Source organism: Lepisma saccharinum, chromosome 18 (assembly GCF_977018435.1).
Source record: "Lepisma saccharinum chromosome 18, izLepSacc3.1, whole genome shotgun sequence".
NCBI lineage: Eukaryota > Metazoa > Arthropoda > Insecta > Zygentoma > Lepismatidae > Lepisma > Lepisma saccharinum.
The window spans coordinates 11,881,801-11,905,668 of record NC_139246.1 but is presented as its reverse complement, the minus strand read 5'-3'; the positions used below and the strand labels follow the sequence as shown (position 1 = coordinate 11,905,668).

The 23,868-nt window shown below is 38.3% G+C and overlaps 1 protein-coding gene across 3 annotated transcripts; it reads left to right on the top strand.

Moving 5' to 3' along the window:
- Nucleotides 1-297: 297 nt before the first annotated feature.
- Nucleotides 298-19,761, top strand: LOC146001850 (phospholipase A2-like). 3 transcript variants are annotated; one of them, XM_083139546.1, is made up of 5 exons: nt 298-394; nt 7,082-7,314; nt 11,183-11,342; nt 13,257-13,406; nt 19,575-19,761. In XM_083139546.1, exons 2-5 carry the CDS (start codon nt 7,083-7,085, stop codon nt 19,660-19,662), a joined length of 630 nt encoding a protein of 209 aa, XP_082995672.1. In that variant the 5' UTR covers nt 298-394; nt 7,082; the 3' UTR covers nt 19,663-19,761. The 3 variants fall into 3 exon arrangements, with proteins under 3 accessions (XP_082995672.1, XP_082995671.1, XP_082995670.1); XM_083139545.1 differs by having other exon boundaries at nt 298-411; XM_083139544.1 differs by lacking the exon at nt 298-394 and adding an exon at nt 2,346-2,497.
- Nucleotides 19,762-23,868: the final 4,107 nt, after the last annotated feature.

The following is a 23,868-nucleotide window of genomic DNA, read 5'->3' as shown; positions in this document are numbered from 1 at the left end:
GCCATTATGCAATTTGATTCGTTACTGGACTCTTTCATGGTGCTCTTTTAATACCCGTTAGGAGACAAGATAAGATGATGAGCTGATAAAAAAACAATGATTATTGTTATCTCGGTAGCAAATGTAATAAAACTCATCTTCACTTCAAAATGACTTCATTAAAGTTACTTTCCGTGCTGTATTACATCATACACACATTTATTTCAGAAAATATTGTTGTAAACTCCGGTTTGTTAATTCCCAAGCGCCATCTAATGGCCACTTTACAATGCACTAAACAATAAAAAGACTCATTAATTAATTAAAACCCCAGAGTTGCTGACAGTTCCAAATTTGTCTTCCACCTATTGTCCTGTTCTTGTCAGGGACTTGTTTGAAACCAGGAAGAAGACGGGTAAATATAGTTTTCAGGTAAACTGTGTTTCACTTGCATGTAGATATTGCTTGTTGAGTAGATTGGAGAACTAGTCGTTAATAATAATAATACGATGTCCATTATTATAAGAATAGAGTGAATGGCAATGCATACTTTTGACGTGTAAAAAGGCAATAGTTGCCTTAGCAGGTAAAAGGAGAGATCCCCACACACACGCATAAGCTATCGCCCCCTTCATGTGTGAAAAAGGGCTATTGCCCCCTTCATGTGTGAAAAAGGGCGATTGTCCCCTTCATGTGTAAAAAGTGATCTCATGAATTAATTTAGTAAAAACTTTTTCTTCCTATCATCTTTAGCTTCCTTAACATGTAAAAGTAGCGATCGCCTACATGACGTATAAATGTAGAGATCGACTACATTACATGCAAAGATAGCGATCAGCTCCTTGACGTGTAAGTGGAACGATCGCCTCGTTGACTTGTAAGTGGAACGATCGCCTCCTACGCTATGAATGCTGCCGCAGCCTGTAGCTACTCGTACGATACTGTACAAATACACATCTTTGACAACAGGAACATTGAATGTCGCAAAATAAATTTGCACCTTTGTTATTTAGAATCCACTTAATAAAGTGTAATAAATGATTATTACTGGAAAGCAGATTTCCATAATGGGGTATGTTACCAGAACGACGGCTCTTCACCCTGAGCTGCTTCTCTCCCCATTTTTCCCTTCCTACTTGCTATTTAACAAAGTCGTAGAATCGAATTGTTGTTTTAAGTCTACTTTATGCACAGATAGGCTAATCGGGACTGGTCCCACAGTTTAAAGTGGAATCCGAACAATTGTGCAATGTACCTCCACCGGGTATCGAACCAGGGACCCCTTAATTACGAGGCGACGACGTTACCATTAAGCCATCGGGGAGGCCAGGTATATTAGAGATCTATTATGCACAAGAGCTATCAACCTATATTAAGAAAGTGGCAAAGCCCTACACTTCTTAAGAAATATGCTGACAACTCACAGGCAGTACATTTAATGCACACAGGTACTAAGTGCTTTTAGAGGCCCCAACTGATGCTCTCCTGTTTTTACACTAGCAATTTCTTCTTCCGTAGCTGTATTATCAATATCAATCACTTTGTGATAATGAATTTACATACACACTGCGATTTGGCTGTGCAAAAATCATTTCAGTCTATGTAGGCATAGAGCATTGGAAGCCATATTGCCTTGCAGTGTTGCCTACTGCCACCGACAACAGACTGGATATTGCTGATATCATGAAATATGGATATCGGAGCTTCAATTTGTGCATTCCCCTTATCTGTACAAATGCTTTGTATTTTGCCTTTCAGATTGACTTTATAATGGAATTGCCCTGTGGTCAAACTATCGGTACATCACTTCTATAAGGAAATCAACCTACAATCTGTAATGACGCTTTTAAAGACGATTAAAGATGGGGCTTGAAAAGCACACACAGCTATGGACTCCTACGTTTAATTGTTCGTGAGCTTTATAAACCCCAATTACGTCCACTTTTATCGAAGCAACTGATCAAAACTACAAGCAGTCTTTACAAAGCAATTAGTAATGGGAAAACAGGATTTTATATGCTGATGATTCAAATGTACACTCATTAAAGGCCATTTTGCTATTAATTTAAGTACATAATGCAATCGTATCAGCTTTAATAGACGTATAGAGATTGATAAGTCTGGAATACACTGTACGATAGACTGGCAACACAATGTCCAGCTTGTGTTTTGATCCTAACAATCGAACACGTAATAATGGCATGTTGATCAAAAGGAACGGATTCTTGTCATGGGCCATAATTCGTGCACCTGGGTTCTGTGCTGTACAATAAACAAAAGGTTATTGTCAGTAGGATGCACTGTTAGATTTTCATGTTAGTTCGAGCCCCAAAAAATTAGTGGTCTGTCTTATACAACCGTTGACCCACTCTTCTACAAGCACTGGTTGCTTCAAGTTTGTGTTTAGCGTCTTGGAAACCTATCAGTTATTATGAAAATGTTTTATGTTGTTGGAATTCTTTTATCGTGGTAAATGAGGGATTATTGGAGTACATGAATTGATGATTTTCTTCTTCAGGTAGAATTTCAGTGATTTACTTGTTGCTGTTATTTATATAGACATTTCGACGCCTCTAGAATGAAATGCTGGTATATTGACTGCATTTACTGCTTCCTAATATTTAAGGTATTTTGTTCAGGGTTCAAGATATTTTATTATTTTGGAGGGTGGATAACAGAGTGTAGTCATCCGTTGTTGGATCTAAGTGTTCATTTATTATTATTAACAACAAATGTAATGGTTCGGCGTCTAACGAAAATATTGTTACACTTTTTGATGAAAGCAAGAGACTTGGGAGGTTTAATTATTACACCATTTGAGCAATTTTCATTTCGTCCTAAACCATCATTTCTTAACTTTACAGTAGCAACATATTTTCTTTGTTCGAGAATTATTATTCATCTCGCAGTTATTCTTACACACACATGTATGGCTACACGTTTGTAGTAAAGGAAGTGTGTTACTGTACAATGTAGAGAAATGGTGAATGGTATGTTACACTTGAAACTTCATTGTTTCATTTCAGATAATAGTCACGTTCCCCAGCTTACGTCATTGGCCAAGGTTGCGCTGAACATGCAGCAGCAGGTTACAGGTGCAGCGTGGCCAATTGCAGACCAGAATGATCGTAAGACTGGCGAGTCTTGATTTTAGCGTAACATTGTTGCGGAGGACCAAATTGTTGTTTAGTTTAAGTCCATTGCAGTGCACACGACCCTCACGGTCATTCTGGTATACAATTGCCCACGCTGCAACTGTAACTTGCTGCTGCATGCTTAGCGCCATCTTGGCTAATGACGTATGTTCGAGCGTGAGACTTATCTGAAATGAAAAATTGAAGTTTCAAGTTTAATATACCACTCACCATTTCCCTGTACATTGTACAGTAACACAAATCACTCGCCCTGTACCATGGGCGTCGCCAGAAATTTTTGTAGGGGGGTTGGGCCAATGATTAAGGTTGAATAGTAGAAAAATGCTATTACCACGGTTATAAATGTTATTATACAATAATAAATATTATAAAACAAAAATACATTTTATTCGAAATAATAATAATAATTATTATTATTATTATATAAATGGGGAGACTCGATCCACCAATTGAGTCAATACCAACAACTATTTTCCATTATTTGTTTTACATTTCATACTGTTAGTATCTGAAATGCATTTTGATATTAACTTTTGCACGTCTCGTTCAAGAAAAGGCTTTAAATGTTAGGGGGATTTTTTTCATAAAGTTTGTTGTGACTTATCACCTACAACTGTAATTATTATAATTTTGAAAACTGTGAAACCATTTGTTCTTTGGATGGAATAGTAGAATATAACCTTTTTCCTGTATTTTTCACTCAATGTTTTCTATCCAATGCATTTTTACTTTGATTATTCTGATCGAATGCTAACTAAATGAACTTTATTCCTGTTCTTAACAATAAGAGTAACAAATGTTCAGTTTTCTTGTATCTTTAAATGAACAATGTCAATTTCCAGGGGGGTCCACCGACCCGTTTAATCCTCCTCCGACGGCCATGGCCTGTACATATAATTTGTGTGACGCTTATGTTGATTGATTTGGAAGGCTAGCAAGTTTAAATAGAATCAAATTCCTTCACAACACACACAATATCCGTTACGGCTTGCCTGTTACGAGCGATTAAAAATATCGTTGTGGGACATTTGTAAAACTCTACCATAGTAAAGTTGTCGTCCCGAAAGCAACCTCACTTTACTTCAAAGAAAGTTCCGAAAGATCAGTTTTCCCCCTAACAACCACATGTCAGGTCCACGTGGAGTGCAATAAATCGTCCCCTCAAACCTTTCCCACCAATAGCGTCCGTCCAAGAAATGACAGCTCTTGTCAAGTCCACGTGGACTAAATGAGATGTTGCTAATTCAGTTTCTTTAGAGATTTCTAAACGCGAGGTTGCGGTTCTTTATCTTTGCTAGGTTGTGTTATTGTGTTTTGCTATTATTTTATGCAATGTAAAGACATTGGGAGTAGAGTCCAGCGCAGATAATTCTGCCGTGCAATGCGCGACAGAACTAAAGAAGCAGTGTTGCTAATGGAGCAGATAGAAAAATCGCTGCGGTGCGCCGATGCACAGCTGTTACGTACAACAATAAAATTAGAGAATTCAGGTCTATCTAACGTTGAGTTTTAAACGTCATGCATTATACCAGGACTAGGATTAATATGTACTAACAAGTGGCTTTGTATGTAGCTACATACATATGGACTAAAAATTCGCAAAATATGAACTAACACATAAGTACAATTACCAAAAATGCTGCAAAGAAGACTTCTTCATACGATTCCTTATTTGAGTGATTTCAAACAAAATAAAAAATATATATACGTATATATTATTTTTCATTGCATTAATGCACTGGTGGCGTTCTAACTTTTCACTCCCAAAACCCGTATACACTAGTATGGAACTGCAACGGCAGATAATAACATGCCAACGTGTTAAACCGCTACAATTGCACCATAACACTCCTCCTCAAACAGTATTATTATTTCCTCTCTGAGATCTGCGACAGTCGGTTGCCTTTGTTGTACATTTACAAAGGATGCCGGCTTCGACAACAATAACAAGTACATATACTGCCACTAGATGATAAGCTGCGCGGCTTTTTCTTTTGTTATGAACCAGGGCCGGCGCTAGTCATTTTGCCTCCCTGGGAGGTGGCAGTAGATGCCGCTCTATTTCGACGCCCCCCCCCCCCCCCGGTCATTACGCAGCAACGGAAAATTGAAAATCAATATATTCCTAACTAAAACATCAAATATAAAATAAATAATGAGACTTCTTATGCTATTTCAATACTATTCAGCGCAAAAGAATATCTCGCTCGATCACAGTTTTCAATAGACTTATTTTTTCTTCTCTTCAAATTTTGCCGCTCGGTTCGCCCTCCCCTTCCGCCGGCCCTGCTATGAACTTGGTCACCCATCAAAGCATGGCAATTTTAACACAGAAAACAATATGTATCGCATTAAACAGCAAAAATGACAGCCTCCTCTATGCAATTTCTACAAGAACACCTGCCGGAGCCAGAGTTGAATTGCTTAGAATTTCCCGAGCTTGGCTATGCAAGGTTTTTGATTTCAACTTCGACAGAACTGGAGGCATTATGGAATTTAACGTTCATTAGCAAACACACACTTTTACATACACACACACAATACACGCACACAACGTCAAACCGGTCAAATACTTAGTATAAAATAAAAATATGGTGCTTCCAATCCAACAAAACTCACCGCCACTTTACCTGCTTTCCCCTTCCGTGACAGAAATAGTGCTTCATTATTACAGTTGGCAACACTAGTTACTAGCTAGCCAATGAACATGCACTGCATAAAAGAAGCAACGACTACGCCGTGCTATATTGCCACATTGCCGTCCCTGCTGACCGGTGGGAACCGCGAGCTGGAGCGCTGTTCAATTGTTTTCAATGAAGTTTGCGCGAGTGTGTCCAGGAATGGAATGACAATATGGCAACAATAGCGAAGGTTTTCGAGCAGGGTAGAACACGTGATGCTAAGAGAGAGGGAGACGAAACGAAAATTCGTTTCTACGCAACGGCAAATTTACGTGTGTGGCACTCTAAAACGTCACAGTGAATGAATGGATGTCTAAACACTGCAGGTAAAAGTGACAACAGCGCTTTGCCGAAAAACAGGTGGTGGCTCGAAACCAGATATTGGTGCGGTCGGGTTCCTCTGGGGTTCTGTCAAAGATGCCGAACTGGTGATACGTTCAAGACTAGCACTATACAACATATTACAGTAAACCTTCGTTAACACAAACTCGCTTAAGACGAACACTCGGTTAACATGAACAAAATGTTGGTCCGGGCATTATATTTTATAGAAAGTTTTGTCGGATAACGCGAATTTCGGTTACCACGAATTACGAACTGTTTTTTTTAGTCCGTTGCGTCATTACAATCGCTCGACAATCTCTATCATCTTGTCAACAATCAAGTTATACAGTATTGTAACCAACTGATTCAGATCAACAATGTGTTTATCTATTCTTTCTATTCTTTAAAACATAGCCAGTACGAGTAATATCAAGATTAAAACTTGGGTGCAATTGCTAGACAATCGCGATCATCGCAGCAACAATGAGCTTATACTTATTTGACCAACAAATTCAGTTGTGTGTTCAGATGTGTTTTTCTGTTCTTTAAAACATAGCCAGTACGAGTAACATCAAGTTGCAAGCAGTAAGACGGGAGTCATGGCCAAGAGCTAGCAGACAGGTATAGATCTGCAAACAAAACTGAGAATCCTAGAGGAAGTAGACCGTGCTGCATTGAACAAAACGACAATTTCTGCAGTATGGAATTTCCAAATCTACATTATCTACAATACTTAAATACATAATACGTATTGTAAATGGTTAATGTGCAGAAAGAACTGTATTGCAACAATAACATTTGCGTCCCCGGTTAACACGATTTTTTTAAAACGAACTCTTGATTTTTCGGTCCCTTTGGATTCGAGTTAACGTGGGTTTACTGTATTAATATCTCATATGAGTTAAGAATGTACTAACATAATAAATATTGGTTTATTTCCAGGATGTTCCATGTAATGAAGCGGTATAAATTGGCATGCTTGGCGTTTATAATAATCATCCAGTCTTCAAACTATGTACACGCCCATTTTTCATTTGGACTTGGAGGCGGGCTGTCATTCAGACATGCACCAATGGAAGAAGAGGATGCGCCATCATCAAAAGGGAGTCGTTTGTTGCTCGGCCATTTGTATAATAAGGTTAACCCACTCGGTTTTGTTCATGGCATTCTCCCAGGCAAGTATGGTAGCCAGATTGCGTTCTTTAGGGTCTATAAAAATATATATATTTACTTTTTTCTAAGTGAATGTAATCAGAAGTTATAAGGAGTGATTCGTATGTCCGTGAAGTATTGCTGAAATTTATCACAGATAAACTATGCAACGAATATTGGTAATTTTGATACCGATAAAACGACAAACCCTTTTCTTCTTTTTTGGTACACACTAGGGATGGCCAAACGAATCCGAATCCGAAAGTTCCGGATCCTAAAGTTTCGGATCCGAGAGTTTCGTATCTCAATCCCATTATAATATTACCACACCTTAAAAGGTATTATGATCTTCGATTACAAAGAAATTTTTCATTAGTTAGTCCTACAAGATTTTTTTCAAGTGTTTTTAAAAAAAAACTTTGCTACGCATTGGCTAACACACTCGTGCACAAAAATAATCTTACTTGTTTAACATAAAATGTCAGAGGTGATTTTGTAAGTGCCATTGAAACGAATATGTATTCATTCGAATGTATTGGAAATGGAAACACACATAAATGTGAGACATTCCATTCCAGGATGAAACCTTTAACACATTTAACAAGATAGAAATGTTATACAAAATTATACAATTGTTCTACAGTTACAGTTTTAAAAATTAAAATAAACATTATAATATATGCCGTGTTAAGACTAACAGTAAGTGTATTAATTACAAATCGCGTATGCGCGAACACACACCATATATATATACAGGGTGATTCTAAAGGTAGGGTACAAACGAAAACCACAGATACCTCCCATGAAATAGAGACGAAAGTGCCTCTTCCACTTTGCCGAGAGATGCCTCCGTGAGGAGCTAGACAACGCCGAAAACGTGTGAAAATGAACTTCACACCGCTGTACAGCCAGTACCAGTGAAGATAGAAAGGCGGAACAAAAGAAGTCAAAAGGAACACCAAAGTCGCCCATGCGAAAAACACCAGGCGGCAGCTGCGCAACGCATGCGCATGGGGTTCCACATAGGAAATAGGAGTGTCCCGCAAGGCAAGTGAAGGGAAAGGGTAGCGATCGACAACGGTAGGGACAAAATAAGCAATGAAGCATGAAGTAACAATTGCACAGCGGGAAACAAACACCATGACTGAAGCAGTGCAGTCGAGAAAAGTAATGCGGGGTTGCAGAACATCTTCAATTTCCGAAACAGCCATGTGTGGGATTATGAAAATATCGGATCCGTAAGGATCCGGATCTGGCCATCCCTAGTACACACCTCACTAGATTCCTGCATGGAATTGCTTCGCTCGCTCGTAATCGGTCGAGTCTCCCACGCTCGATTGTTTACAATGGAATATTATATAAATGTGACAGTAATCGTAGACACATATACCGGGTGGCCAGAATTAAAGTTACCCAACTCAGAGCCTTTTGTAGCCTGTTTGAGGCATCGTAGAACTCTGAAATTTGGTGAATCCACTATGCAGACCATGGGGAAGAGGATGGCTATAAAAAAGTTCAATTTTCCGCCACCAGGTTGAAATGTGGCGCGGTACTTCCATGATGGCTTGAAATAATGACGTAAACTGCTCCAATTGGTTATGGATTTGCCTTTACCTTGCAATATTGCAATAAACGAGGGATTATTTTCTCGCAACTTCCAGCCACTAACAAATGTCTTTCTAATTAATAACTCAGCTAAATCACTTAACGTGATTATTTGTACAACCCATCATGGAAGTACAACACCACATTTAAACCTGGTGGCGGAAAATTGAACTATTTTTATCACCATTCTCTACCCCATGGTCTGCATAGTGGATTCACCAAATTTCAGAGTTCTACAATGCCTCAAACAGGCTACAAAAGGCTCTGAGTTGGGTAACTTTAATTCTGGCCACCCGGTATGTAAAATATCCGCTTTGGTTGTTTCAGCACAGAATCATCTATTTCATTTTCATATATCAATATGCATTGGTAAGATAGGCTATAGAACGTGGCGTTGACGATTATGTTCACTTAACAGGGTGGCCACTCTAGGACTATGATAAAATTCAAGTATAATTCCCGGTTTTCAAGGCGAACTTTCCAAAAACATCAAGGGCACAAACAATTACATTAAAAATATATAATTTAAGGTGCGGAATTTACATTTGCCATTTCACATACTCAGACTCGAAACACATCTACAAACCCAAGTCACAAATGTTACGGGATATACTAATTTACAAAAAAAGTTAATTGTATAAGAATTCTAAACTCAAATTTGCCCAATCAACCCCAAGATATCTTAGTTTTCAATAATTTCCAGTTGGTTAGATAGATTGTTCTGCAAAGGACACTAATAAAGTAAAGGAATTGAGAGAAAAGTTGCAATTTTTCACGTCAACGGAGAAAAATTCAAGCAGAATTCACACATAATTCCCGGAGCCAGTAATTCACGCACAATTTCCAGAATTTAAGGAACCCGCTGCGTCTTTCACTTCACTGTTCACATTTCACGGCCATAAAATGACGGTTATGCGTGCTGCATGCGGTTCGTTCTGCCTAGTCTAGCGTTATCCGCTCGTGACGTCATAGCGAGCAACGAGCTCTAAATTCCGTACGCTACCCAGCGTCGTTTGTACGAACTATCGGGCGCTCGAGCGAAACTCTCTCGCTGTAGGACTCTGGCCGTCTACCTTTGCTGATGCGGCCAAACACGCGTGTTAGCTGTTTCATCCTTCCTAGCAATTACATTCAAGAAACTTTTATTTCTGCGAGCAGTTTTAAGGATGTTTGAGTTTTTCATTTCAGTCTATTTTATCCACATATAGGCTAATTGGTAGCTACTGGGACTACAGTTTAAAGTGGGATCCGAACCACTATGTGCCTCTACCGGGTATCGAACCCAGGACACCTTGATTTCAAAGGGGAGGCTATGTATAAAACATTACATCTACAGTTGAGACTGCTTTATACGTAACTCAGTTCTGCGTAATTCTGTTTTACACGTAAATTACTGTAGGTCCCGGCAATATATAATTTAAAACGTGGTAATTAAACCTTATTTGTGCGTAATGCATTTATACGTGCTGATTTTCATAAAATATAGTTGATTTGTAAGTAACCAAGCTACAACAATGTCACAGAAGTATACATTTCTGTAGTTACAAAAATACAAGGCGAGTTTCGAATACGAAACAGGATTGCAGGGCATGGTCTCGAGTTGCCAGAAAACAAAAAAAAAATGTCTGATTTATTTTAAGAGTCAAGTTCAAAATGAAACTTTCTCTGTAATGTATAAGTTCTAGTGAATCATTTTTTAGTTACATTTGAACATTAAACAGTTTGTGAATTTTCTAAAAATTACAATAATATTATGTGAAAATATGTGTAAGTCCAGTATGAAAAATTGAAGTTCACTGCTGTAGTACTTATTTCAGTATCAAAGTGTTAACTAACAAAGTGACAAATATAATGTATTTAAGAATCAAACTTTTAGATTAGTTAAATTACCACGTTATGACAGAAATAACTTGCATAATATTGTATATTGTTCCTCAAGATAGATAAAATTACAGTATTTTTTGTAATGACATGACATGGTATCTAAATCTGATTTGTAACAGATTCTCAGTTATACGTATTATTTTCTCTTCACCTTGACGTAAACGTATAACTCAAGTTCAAATGTATATCCTTGCAAAATCTGCATAATGCATTGTAGGACTGCTGTACGTATTTATTTCCTATGCTTTAATCCAGTAATGAATGTTATATCTCCTTCAAAAACTATAAGGTGACGCACAATGATTACAGTAATCATTCATCTAAGTTAGAGTTACTTTAAGAAGTAGTTGCTGGTCGTTATTACGAATGAAACTCTACGTGGTGTTGGTGCTTCTGTTGCAGGAACCAAATGGTGCGGCTTTGGAAACGTGTCGGATGACAACTACGACACGGGGTTATTCTACAGGACGGACGAGTGCTGCAGACAGCATTCCCACTGCAAATATTACATCCGCCCGGACGAGAGCGATTACGGCTTAGTCAACAAATCTCCATTCGTGAGGTAAGGAATAGCTACAGACCAGCAAGCTTTCTTGGTACAGTTCCCGCCACTGGCTGCACTGTCGTCTGCTGGTAGGCGGACACTGGAGACATCACGTGATTTGTTCCTACCAACCAGAGCGTTCCCTTTCGCGAGGGCGATTTAAACACTTGATTTCCAAATTCACAGCGGACGGGGAGGGGAAAAACACAGACGCACAGGGAGCAGGTATTTCAGATGACGAACGGAAGAGAATTTGCCATCTGAGAGCCTGAATAACTAATCATCCTTTTCAGAGAGCTGCAAAGCGATAATGAAGAGATATCCTAGTTTTAGAGCTCTTGGAAATTAATTTTAGTGACTGTTGGAAGCTGTTTGTGGCCCTCACCAGACCCAAGTTAAGGCGGATGCGTAAGGACAAGCAGATTTAGACAATGAATTCAAGTTTGACTGCTAACGCTATTCGCGATTAAAATTAACCGATATGCCATCTGGTAGGATTTTCAGGAAGTACTCTAAGTAGGATACGTAGTGTTGAAGTCGTTTAAAGCATGGGGGATATGCGAGAGAGTAAGGTCTACTGTTTAGGTTTTTTTCTGCTCTAAATCGTTTTATGGGTCACAACAAATTAAAAGTTGTCATGCGTTTCCACCCCGTGGAATCAACAAAATGAAATTTGTTAATAAATCAGGGAAAACGTAATTGACAGAAGATTGGTAGGGGGGATATAACACTGTAATTCGACAAGGAAATTACGAGGAATGCACGAGTCTGCTTACTTTATTTTTCGAGAGATAAATATATTTTAAATTGTACTTTATAAATAAAGCTTTCTTTTTCTTCAAAAAATCATGAAGCGTCTTACCCAATGCGTCTATGTATTATCGGTATTACGTGTGTGTGAAATTTGGAACAGGTGCAAGTCGATTAAGAGAGAAGATGAAAATAGTTTGAGAATGAATTAATGTCAAATGTAACCAGAAAAAAAAAGTAGACATGCTAATGTTACTGTTTCATTCAGTACGGTGTCCTTTTTCAGTGAGTATAGCCTGGTCATGAAATCGTGAATATTATTATTAAACCAGTCTTTCGCTTTCGAGAAAGAACTGCAACGATATGTTTGCAATTTTCTCCTGTCTTAGCTTTTCAAGTACAGGTCAATTCCAATTACTTTATTTTCAAATAATTTCCGAGAACCCCAGTTACAACATGACGTGCAGATGATAGCTCTACAGAAGTGCTTTGGACAACCAGTGCATTTCCGTGTTATTTGTGCCTATCATAATTAAATGCTTCGTTCTCAGTACAGCTTCACGTTTGTTAGAGTACCTGGAATTCACATCGCATTCGCAATATTTTAAAATAATGCGTAATTTAAACATTTTCTACCATACCAGTCGTGACAACACGCTGCTATTTTGTACTACTGCTGAATGTAAACAAAGATTTATCCTACTTAGAGCGGCCATATTGGAAGCGACACTAGCGCTCAAGTGGTAATTTTAATCGCGAATAGTACTCACACAATATGTGGGCGCTGTAGGTTAGTTTTCATTTGCATGATTCACGTCATAATTCTGTATGGAGAAATATTTTACTGTCATTCTGAAAAAAAAATAATAATAATATCTGAGTTTCCAATAGTCCAATCCTAGGTAACATTCACTTTAATCAACCAATGAAAATGTACAATAAGTTTCTACGTTGAAATTATGTTTCACTCTACTTCCTGAAATTTCCCGGCGGAGGTGAAATGCTATCGAAATCAAAATATTCTGCGAAACGGGAATTCGCTTTTCGCCGAAAAGTTTGCTTCGGTGAGATATTGTCTCAGGGGCATTCGGCGAAACGGGAGTTAATCCGTAATTTATTGTTTTCGTGTTACATTTTCGTGATGTCATCCAGTTTTATAACACTAAGTTTCCATATTTTCAGGTACCACTGTGAATGTGAAAAGGACTTCCATGATTGCTTGGCGGATGCAACATCACTTATTGCCCACAAGGTGGGGAAGAAGTACTTCAACATCATATCGCCCGTTTGCTTCAAGAAAGAATTCCCTATAATGGGATGTAAATCGACTGAGTAAGTATGAAAGAGTACCATATGATAGTAGGTAAAACGATTGATTGTGTGTTTGTTTGCTTTTTAAGGTTACTTTATGCACAGGTAGCCTAATCGGGTCTGTGCGTACCTACGGTTAATGTGAATCCGAACCACTATGTGTCTCCACAGGGTATCGAACACAGGACCCCTTGATTGCGTAAAGCGACTTAGTAAGAAAGAATGCCTCATAGTGGGATGTAAAACCACTGAGTAATTAAGTAAGAATACCCTGTAATGGGATGTAAAACCACTGAGTAATTATGTAAAAATACCCTATAATGGGATGTAAAAACCACTGAGCAATTAAGTGAGGATGCCCTGTAATGGGATGTAAAAAACATTGAGTAATTAAGTAAGAATAGTCTATAATGGAATGTAAAAACCACTGAGTAATTAAGTAAGAATACCCTGTAATGGGATGTAAAACCACTTAGGAATTAAGTTGTAATGGGATGTAAAACCACTGAGGAACTAAGTTGTAATGGGATGTAAAACCACTGAGTAATTAAGTAAGAATACCCTATAATGGGATGTAAAACCACTGAGTAATTAAGTAAGAATACCCTATAATGGGATGTAAAACCACTAAGTAATTAAGTAAGAATACCCTATAATAATGGGATGTAAAACCACTGAGTAATTAAGTAAGAATACTCTGTAATGGGATATAAAACCACTGAGGAATTAAGTAAGAATACCCTATAATGGGATGTAAAAACCACTGAGTAATTAAGTAAGGATACCCTGTAATGGGATGTAAATCCACTGAGTAATTAAGTAAGGATACAATGTAATGCGATGTAAAATCCACTGAGTAATTAAGTAAGGATACTCTATAATGGGACGTAAAAACAACTGAGTTATTAAGTGAGAATACCCTATAATTGGATGTAAATCCAATAAGTACGTAAGAAAGAATGTCCTATGATGGGATGTAAATCGACTGAGTAAGTAAACAAGTACCATAGTATCAAACCTGGGACCCCTTGATTACAAGACAATGATAATTACTCCCTCAATATCCCTGCATTGGATGCTTTGGCGCTCATCCTGGTGCGTACAGTCATGGACACTTCTGGGTTGTAACGTTTGCATTGAAAGTTAATGGGACTGTGCAAGTGGCCGGAGTGTGGTGCTCATCACACCATCTCTGGTTTGACAGAGATCGAGATCTTATTATCATCTCTTATTATTACCACGAAAAGGAGACCAGATGACGGAAGATGGATGAAAAGCAACCGTCCGTGGTCTCTCTTGTAGGTGGCACCCCAGCACTTTCATGCAGCGACTGAAGAAAACTAAAACTATTGGTGGTGACAGACTCGTAATCGAGAGGTTGTCGGTTCAAGTCTTACACCGATCATCCTTACAGGATTTCCCGTAGTTCCCCTCAGACATTTCAGGTAAATTCTGGGATAATTCATGTAACTAAGGCCACTGACTCTTCATCTCAGTTCCAATTACCACTCTCCAACTGACTTAACAACGACGACAACACTGAAACGCACAAGAAAGTTTTCGAAATAGACATATCCTTCCGCCAGTACACGTGATCGAAGGAATATATAGTCCAAGGTCGAGGACCTTGCCATGAGTGATAATTCTGGCTTTCAAAACCACAACACACATGTATACATTCTCGCAGCATTGCGTGTTAAGCTCATTATTGCCATGTCACGCCATTGTTAGATTTTCATGTTTAACGACGTGAGTATACACATGTAACCGTTTCTGTCAGTCTCGTATGTGGAATATTACGGTATTTTCAAAATTGAGTAACATCGGAAACACCACTCATATGATGTACACGAAACGATTTTGTCACTGAGAACTTACACGGTTGGCTTTTGAAGGTTTATCCACCCGTTCTTCCTCTTGTATGTGTGCGGAGCAAATGCTTCTCTAGTTTTGGAAGAGGGTTTATATAGGTGTAAATATTCATTCTTTTAATCATTATACCACTACAATCTCTCTTAATATCCTTTTCTCTTTCGTTCCATCTCTCTGTGTGTTCCAGTTTGTATCTTCTCTTATTTTTCAAGTGTGCTCACTTCCGTGGTTAGCACAGCGCGCTATGACCCAAGGGGTCTCGGTATCGAATTCCGACCTGGCCATAGGTGTTCTTAGTAAGTGTCTCTTCATCAATATCATCACATCCTCATCGTCGCGATTAGCTAAAAATGGTAAAAAGTGGAAGTAAAATAAAACAAAGCAATCAATCCAGTTTTCTTTCATTCGCTGTATCTTTCAGTCAGTCCCCATTCCCTGTCCTATCGTCTTTAATCCCATTCTTTACTCCTATCTATATCTATTTTCCGATCACACCTCTTTCCTCCGCTTTCTCATTCTCTATTTCCCGTCCACTTTTACTTCTCTCCCATTTCTTTCTAGCTTCATTTTCTCTACACTTCTCTTCAATCTCCCTTTCCCTATCTATCTCTTACTATATCTGCCCTTCCAACCCTATTTCTTATTCCAGTTTCATCTCTTTCACCCATTCTTCATTTCTCTCTCCATCTTCTTCACAAACCCTCATCTAGTCCGTCTGCCTTCGCCACTGATCGTTATTTTATTTCACTCCCTACTACTACCTTCCCACATGGTACAGTACATTTCCTTCCAATCATATTTCTATTACATAAGGTCCCTGATTCAAATAAGGCCACATAAGCTTTAATTAATTATTTATCCTGACATCGTCGTATGCATTTTGCAAACAAAAGTTGTGGGAGGCAATTTGTTGGTCTTTTGGTTAAAACATACCAAAAAAACAACTTTCGTTCATGAATATGCATATAAAAAATAAGCACATGAACGTAAGTCTAACTTTGGGCCATATTAAAACCATATGAGGTTAATATGGCCACCATTTTTTTTCTGTTTTGAAATGTCAATAAAAATACAATGTAAAATTAGTTTTACAACTTTTACATGTTATCTTATACAATTCTATGGTTTCAAATTTGATACAGTTAAACGTGTAAAGACTAATAAGCAAGTTAAAAGACGTTTGGAACATTTTAACACCTTTTTTTAGTTATTTACGTTTTATATTATAACTTTTGTTACTTTTTATGCATTCAAATGTTAGATAAAAAATTTAAGCTTACTACAAATGAAAAGAAGAACACTAACTAACTAACTAACTAACTCTCTAGCAACACAGGCCTTCCATCTTTCCCTATCTTGAGCAAGATCTATATACTCTTTTCCATCCCTACCGATTTCCCTTAGGTCCATCTCAACGTTGTCCCTCCATCTTCGTCTTGGCCTTCCTACAGGTCTCCTACCATCAGGTTTCCCAACAAGAATCCTGTATACTCCTCTTTCCTCTCCCATTCGTGCCACATGGCCTGCCCACCTAAGTCTTCTTGATTTAATCATTCTAATAATATCTGGACATGAATACAAATTATGTAGTTCTAAATTATGTAACCTTCTCCACTCACCTGTCTCCTCATACCTTTTAGGTCCAAAGAATTTCCTAAGGATATTATTTTCAAATACTCTCAATTTATGTTCCTCTTTCAATGTAAGGGACCAAGTTTCACATCCATATAATACTACAGGCAAAATTACGATTTTGTATATTTTAACTTTTACTTTCTTAGATATTAAACGAGAAGACAAAAGTTTACGAAGAGAGAAGTAACAAATTAAGCCTACTTTTAATTTCCTCTGTAATATAATTTTCATTTGTTAATATTACTCCTAAGTATTTGAATTTGGAAAATGGTTCAAACGAGTTGTTATCAATAATTAGATTTTGATTATTACCTAACACTTGGTTTCGGCCTGTAAGCATATATTTAGTTTTGTCTTTGTTAACTTCCAAACCTATCTCTTTAGCAGTTTTGAAAAATATTTTAGCATTATTCTTAATTGTATTCACATCATCCCCCAGTAAGTCTACATCATCTGCATATGCTAACAACTGAGTCACACCATTTAATTTTAGTCCTTCTTTAGTTTCTTTCACCTTCCTAACAGCATATTCTAAGGCAAAATTAAAGAGCAATGGAGATAATGCATCTCCTTGTTTTAACCCATCATGAATTGTAAATTTGTCAGACATAGTATTAATACCCACACGAATTTTACTTTCTGTTTCACTGGTGCATACTTTTATCATACTAACAAGCTTCTTAGGTATTCCAAACTCTACTAATATATTATATAATTTATCTCTTTTGACCGAATCATATGCTTTTTTGAAATCAATGAATAGCTGATGGACATTTTGATTATATTCCCACTTTTTCTCAAGTGTCTGTCTGATGTGAAAAATTTGATCTGTAGTTGATCTGTTACGTTTAAATCCACATTGATAATCACCTATAATTTCATTAGCATATGGAGTTAGTCTTGTTAAAAGAATGTTAGATAATATTTTATATGTTGTTGAGAGTAGAGAAATTCCACGGTAATTATTGCAGTTCATTTTATCACCTTTTTTAAACACAGGAACAATTATGGATTCTTTCCACTGTTGAGGGAAGAACACAAGAATTACAATAAAACAATAAGTTACCTCATTTCTTTATATTGACTTTATTGGGTGCATTTTCGACAAGTGAAAATGCCAAGTATGGCCATATCAACAACCTCAACGTAATATTACACAAATTGTAAACATTAAACTAACGGTTAAGATAAATTTCATTATCGCAAGTTACTTGTTTAAGCACAGAATACTACTCACTCTACAATTACGAAATTGAAGTTATCAGTAAAATAGACGTAGAAACAAATGCGAACTTACCGCAGCGAAATAACAAGCGTATTTTCTTTCTCAACAACAACTCGACAATATGGAGTCTCCACGTCGTTGTAACGGATACCGCGTCACCAGCTCTTGTGAAGCCCCTCAGGGGACATTCCCGAATAACATGCTAGCACCATCTGTAGTTATCATTACTAATTACATGCAGGATAGACAGTTGGCCATATTACCAGCTTGGCCATATTTGCATCAGGGACCTTATATGTAGTTAAGATGTAACTGTTATTTCTATGTTTTTCTCATCAACGCCCTTTCCCTCCTATTTTTGTTACCTTTATGTCTCTTATTTCTCTCTCTGGGTCCTTTTTTTGTTTTCGTTTTCAATATTCTCTTTCTCAATCATTTCCTACATTCCTGTGTCGGCTCACACAAAATATGTGACTACTTCCTGATGTATTGCATTTAATTAATTCGCAATATCAGTAATTTATCCATATTCACTTTCTGTCCCATACGGCCACTGAAAGTCGCTAAGGGAAATATCTACCGAACACCCCTCGTGAAGCTTGTGTCCAGGATTTTATTTCGGGAGGGCTCATCCCATATCAGCAGAGGCGTCGCCAAAAAACATTTGTAGAGGGGCAGGCCATTGATAAGAGTTCATTAGTAGAAATAATAATGACAACAATAATTATTACCACGGTTATAATCGTCATTTTACAATAATAGCTATGGTAAGTATTAAGAATAAACAATTTTTAATCCAAATTTATTATTGTTATTATTATTATAATTATATAAATGGAGGGAGTTTGCTACTCGATCCACCGTATGAGTGACATTATTTTTCTGACATTTTGTACACTTAGTGTACCGAAATTCATAGCTATTGTATTTTGTTATTAACTTTTACACATTAAGTTAAAAAAAAATTTAAAAGTTAGGGACAAATTTTACTCATAAAGTTTATATTGTGACCTCTCACAAAGAAAACTATAAATTTTGGAAACTGTGGATCTATTTATTCTTTGGATTAAATAGTAGAATATAAAAATATAAGCTGGTTACTCTATTATACACTAAACATTTTCTCAACCTAATGTTTAATCTTGCTACGGAAGTAATATAATTTACCACTATACACTATTTGAATATGATATTTGTAGCATTTCGGAGGGCTTCAGCCTCCTTAGCCCTTCCCCTGGCTACGTTCCTGCCCCTCGTATATAATATCGAAGGTGTTGATACACACATACACAAGTATGTGGTCCAAGTTTTGACGTGTTGAGGGGATGGCAACGCTGACTGCTGATGTATCTAGTTATGGCTCAATAATTATAGCATCCATATTACGACGGAAAATGCAATTTTTTTAATATTTGATACAATTATTATGCATCTGTTCTCTTTGTACTTTCTTGCAGGGGTCTATCACAGAGGTGCGTCAGATATAAACTGGACTCTTCCGGTTCCAAAGAATGGCAATGGTTTGACAACCCTTTCTACCCCTGAAGAAGGAGGACACTATTGATCATCAAAGAACGAGCTCTTTTCTACTTTCTTTAAAACTAGTGTGAATTTATGAACGAGCCAATAAAATGTTAACGCATATTACGCGTTTACTTTCGACTTTCTTAGTGTGCAATGGGCTCTAGGAATGGGTTGAACTGGTATTTCAATCTTAGGGGCATTTCACACCGAAATGTAAGAGATAGATGCAAATTGACACTTCACCACAAACGTCACACCAAAGTGTCACATGACACTTCAACCACGGCTGCGCACACAAGAATACTGGCTCGTTTGTTGCCTAATCTGAAAGAATGCGCGATAAACGACTCATTGAGGAGAAAGGTGCGGCTTGTTGTGCAGCTCTGGTTTGAAAGATTGTACTTGGTGGTAAGTGGCTTCGGAGTGATACTTCCTTTGTAAATAACAATCCCCGTTTTAAAGTTCTTGAAAATGTTTAATTTTCAGTGACATTTTATGAATTTTCTATATCTTTATGCTAATCGAGACGATGTAGATGCGAAAGATTTAGTTACGACTACAAGCACCAACAATTTACATGAAATTCTAACACACAACTCAACACCAGAGGCTTACCGGGGGGGGGGGGGATTTGTAGACAGTTACCAACGTAATTACGATATGGTACGCCCTCATAGAGCTGCTGTGTCACGGAGTTAATTTTCTTTGGCGTATGAATGTATGTATTTGTCTGCCATCCTTGGTTAATTACTGCGGTGAAGATAAATTATGAAATTCATGTAGAGGAGCACACTCACAAGGGAACACAATTTCCCATGAAAGGACCCGAATCTCATACCTCTGGTTGCCCCCCACGCAGCAATTATGCAACATTACACTTTTTTATGTGGTAAGATAATACTAATAAAATTAACAAGCAGCTTTCAAGTGTCAAATTTAGCATGAAATCAGCATACACGGAGAAATATATTTCCTTGAGTTATATGCTGATGACTTTTACAAATTACTTACAACAGTACGTGCTTAATGTTTTCGTGCATAATGAATCATACTCGTACATTTGCATTATTATCCAAGAATGAAAGTTATCCAAGTACAGCCAATATGTATAATGGGTGTATTATCATGAAACATGGAATAAATTTGGACGTTTTCCATTGTTGATGTAATTCGTTGTCTATTAACTTTCCATTGTTAGTTCACTGCTCTTATGTTGAAGATTTGTTACTGTTATGCGCTTTTAGTAACATTTACGAGTATCATGAGGGACACAAAATTTCACAGCTCAATCTTACGGTGAAAGTTGCCATTATTTCAGCTGTTGTTGGGCTATTCTCAGGCTACGTCTGTGTTGTGGCTGATTCCTACCCTTATTGCTTGGAAGTGAGTTCGTAGCAGGTCAGTAACATTAAGCTGGGGTTACACTTGCACTTGTATGGCTTGTTGACAGGATGAAGGTGGCACACTGTCGTTTCTCCAGCACTATGTAGGACGAAAGAAAAATCTATTCTACGTCCACTGCAAGAAAGACGCTAATAACAACAAAACCACGTGACTTTTGAGAAATATGCCCTGTCCTGTGTGGTGTTATTTTGCCCGTGTAGCTGTATATACCATAACATTATGTTCCGCAACTTCAATATAGCTCCAACATTGAGTGGTGTGGCTATATTCCTACGCGCAAGATTTTTGCACAGCTTCCATTCCAACATCCAATAGGATTTCTCAGAAGCATCGTGTATATGTTTACACTGACTTCACACTTACAGCGAAAAGAGAATAGTTGGAAGAATTTTTTTTTGTAATTGATTTGCACGCCCACAATTCCCAAACTACTAGCTCGAAGAACTTATCGTAAGATTATATAAACCATCATCATCAGTTTTCTGCATCTAAGCTGGTTCTAATGTTCCTACGTTCGAATCTTGAACAGTTGTGGACATGTTGCCTCGATCTCCACCTTGCGAAGGTGATGTGATGTGATGAACACCGCGTTCTGATCGCCTTTACCACCTAAGGTTGCCACTAGTTACCCATTTTATCATAGCCGGCGCCCGTGGCGGAGTGGCTAGGACATCGCGCTACAACGCCAGGGGTCCCAGGTTCGAATCCTGGCCTGGGCATGTGAGTGTCCTTTCATCAATTTCATCATATCATCACTCATCCCCATTTTCGCAAATTAGCCAAAGAGTGGCACGAGAAGCGAAGTAAAATGAACCAAATCTGTCAAGCTATTTATCAGAGGCTGAGTAAACCCCAGAGGAACCTTATGCAGGGGCAAGGTATCAAAAAATTCCTGCTTGCGATTACGTACTGTGCGAATCGGACTAGAGCTTAGAGGAGTAATAGCGCAAGTCTTTCCAATGGCGTGCCCGGGATTGTTGAAAGGCAAAGGAGTGGCTATGTATGTATGTATGTATGTATGTATGTAAAAAAAAAAGCAAAGTGCTTCCCTGTGTTTTGCAAAACGCCAGGAAGGCGTATAGGGGTGAGGAGGGGGAGTTAGGTGCCATATTTTAGTAGTCAGGCCTAATATTGCCATCTTTTCTTCCTTTGACGATTTTTTTTAGGAAAACAGGGCCAAAAAAGGGGGGGCGCAACTGGATCTGTCGTAGATGAGTTTTCCACCACCGGAAAAATTAAATTTGTTCATCTGACGTGGTGCTCTCTGGAAATGTAGTGTTAGAGAAACTATAGGTAATAGCACTGTACAATGAATAATGTTTCTGTGAACGTTGCATGCTACCCTATGTATGCATAAAGTACACTTAACATCTCCGGGAGAAGGAAGGGGATTGAGAGAGACGAAGAGAAAGTAAAATAAACAGGGGATGAAGGGAAGAGAAAGCCATAGAAAACGACACAGATGAAGATACAAGAAAGAAAATTTGTAAGAGACAGAAACAGAACAAGGACGATAGAAATAGATGAACAGAGAAAGAAACAGGAAGAAGGAAGCTAAAAATAAATCGTTAAGGCAGGAACACCTAGGTGTAAAGACAATGCAAGAATTAGACAGACGTAGCGAGAGAGAGAGAGAAAAGGTGATTGATTTGATTTATTTGACTTTGCCTTTCTGCCACTTTTGGCTAATCGCGAAGACGGGGATGAATACGATTACATGGATGCAGGAACAATCACAAACATTTAGAAATGGAACAACGCAAGGGACTTGGGTACCTTATAAAAAGTTTGAGTTTGTAGTCCACTTTTATGCACAGACAGGCTAACTGGGACTGGACCTACAGTTTAAAGAGGCGTCCGAACCACTATGTGCCTCCACTGGGTATCGACCCCGGGACCCTTTGATTACAGGGCGACGACGTCACCAATACGCCATCGAGGAGGCCCCCCTGAGAACAAGGTCATCCCTCACACCTGAAGAATCCGTAATGCCACTAGAAGAGAAATACAATTTTCCCTGTCACTGGAAAGGATTGCGTATCTCGTCTGTAATTTATGGATTCTCTGCCTTCCAGAATTACATATAACCTCACTACAGTATACCTGTCTTCTTTCGTCTACCTCACAGTTCCGAACCATCGCTATCAATACCCAGTGTGCGAATTAACCGGGGGGGGGGCAGGAATTCCCCCCCCCAAAAAAAAAATTATCCCCGCCAAAGAGAATGGAATTTAAAACATACGTAGGGTGCTTTCCGAAAGTCATAACGAAACGAACGAAAACAAAGATAACTGGGCTCGTGAATCTGGTGAAACCAGTTTTTATACAGACTTCTGAGACGCTCTAGACGAAAGCGCATGCGCGGCGTTTTGTTTAGAGAAAGTTTACGCATGGCGTCCAGCGGAAGGCATGTCCTTCTGGCAGAAATCACGTTGTAAGAACAGTTAAGGCACACTCATCTTGTGCATGTTGCTTCATATCGCTCTCTTGTTAAAATTATAATACAATTCCCGAACTAGTGCAGTTTGAATCCATCATGTACGCGCATTGTCTGGAAGCAGCAGACGATTCTCACCGATCAAACCAGCCTCCAGGCCCGTGCGTTTGGTGAATCTCGTTCTTGCACGAGACGCACGGAAAGCGACTTTGACACAGCATAACGAACCTCACGAAACGCACGGAAGCACTTATGGGACGGCCAGTTACCATAACTCGTTTAACGCTTTAAACTCGTGTGACTTTCGGAACGGGCTCGTAGTATACCCCTTCTTAAATATGGGACAAAAAAACATTCGGGAAAACAGTTAAATAACCTTTAAGACA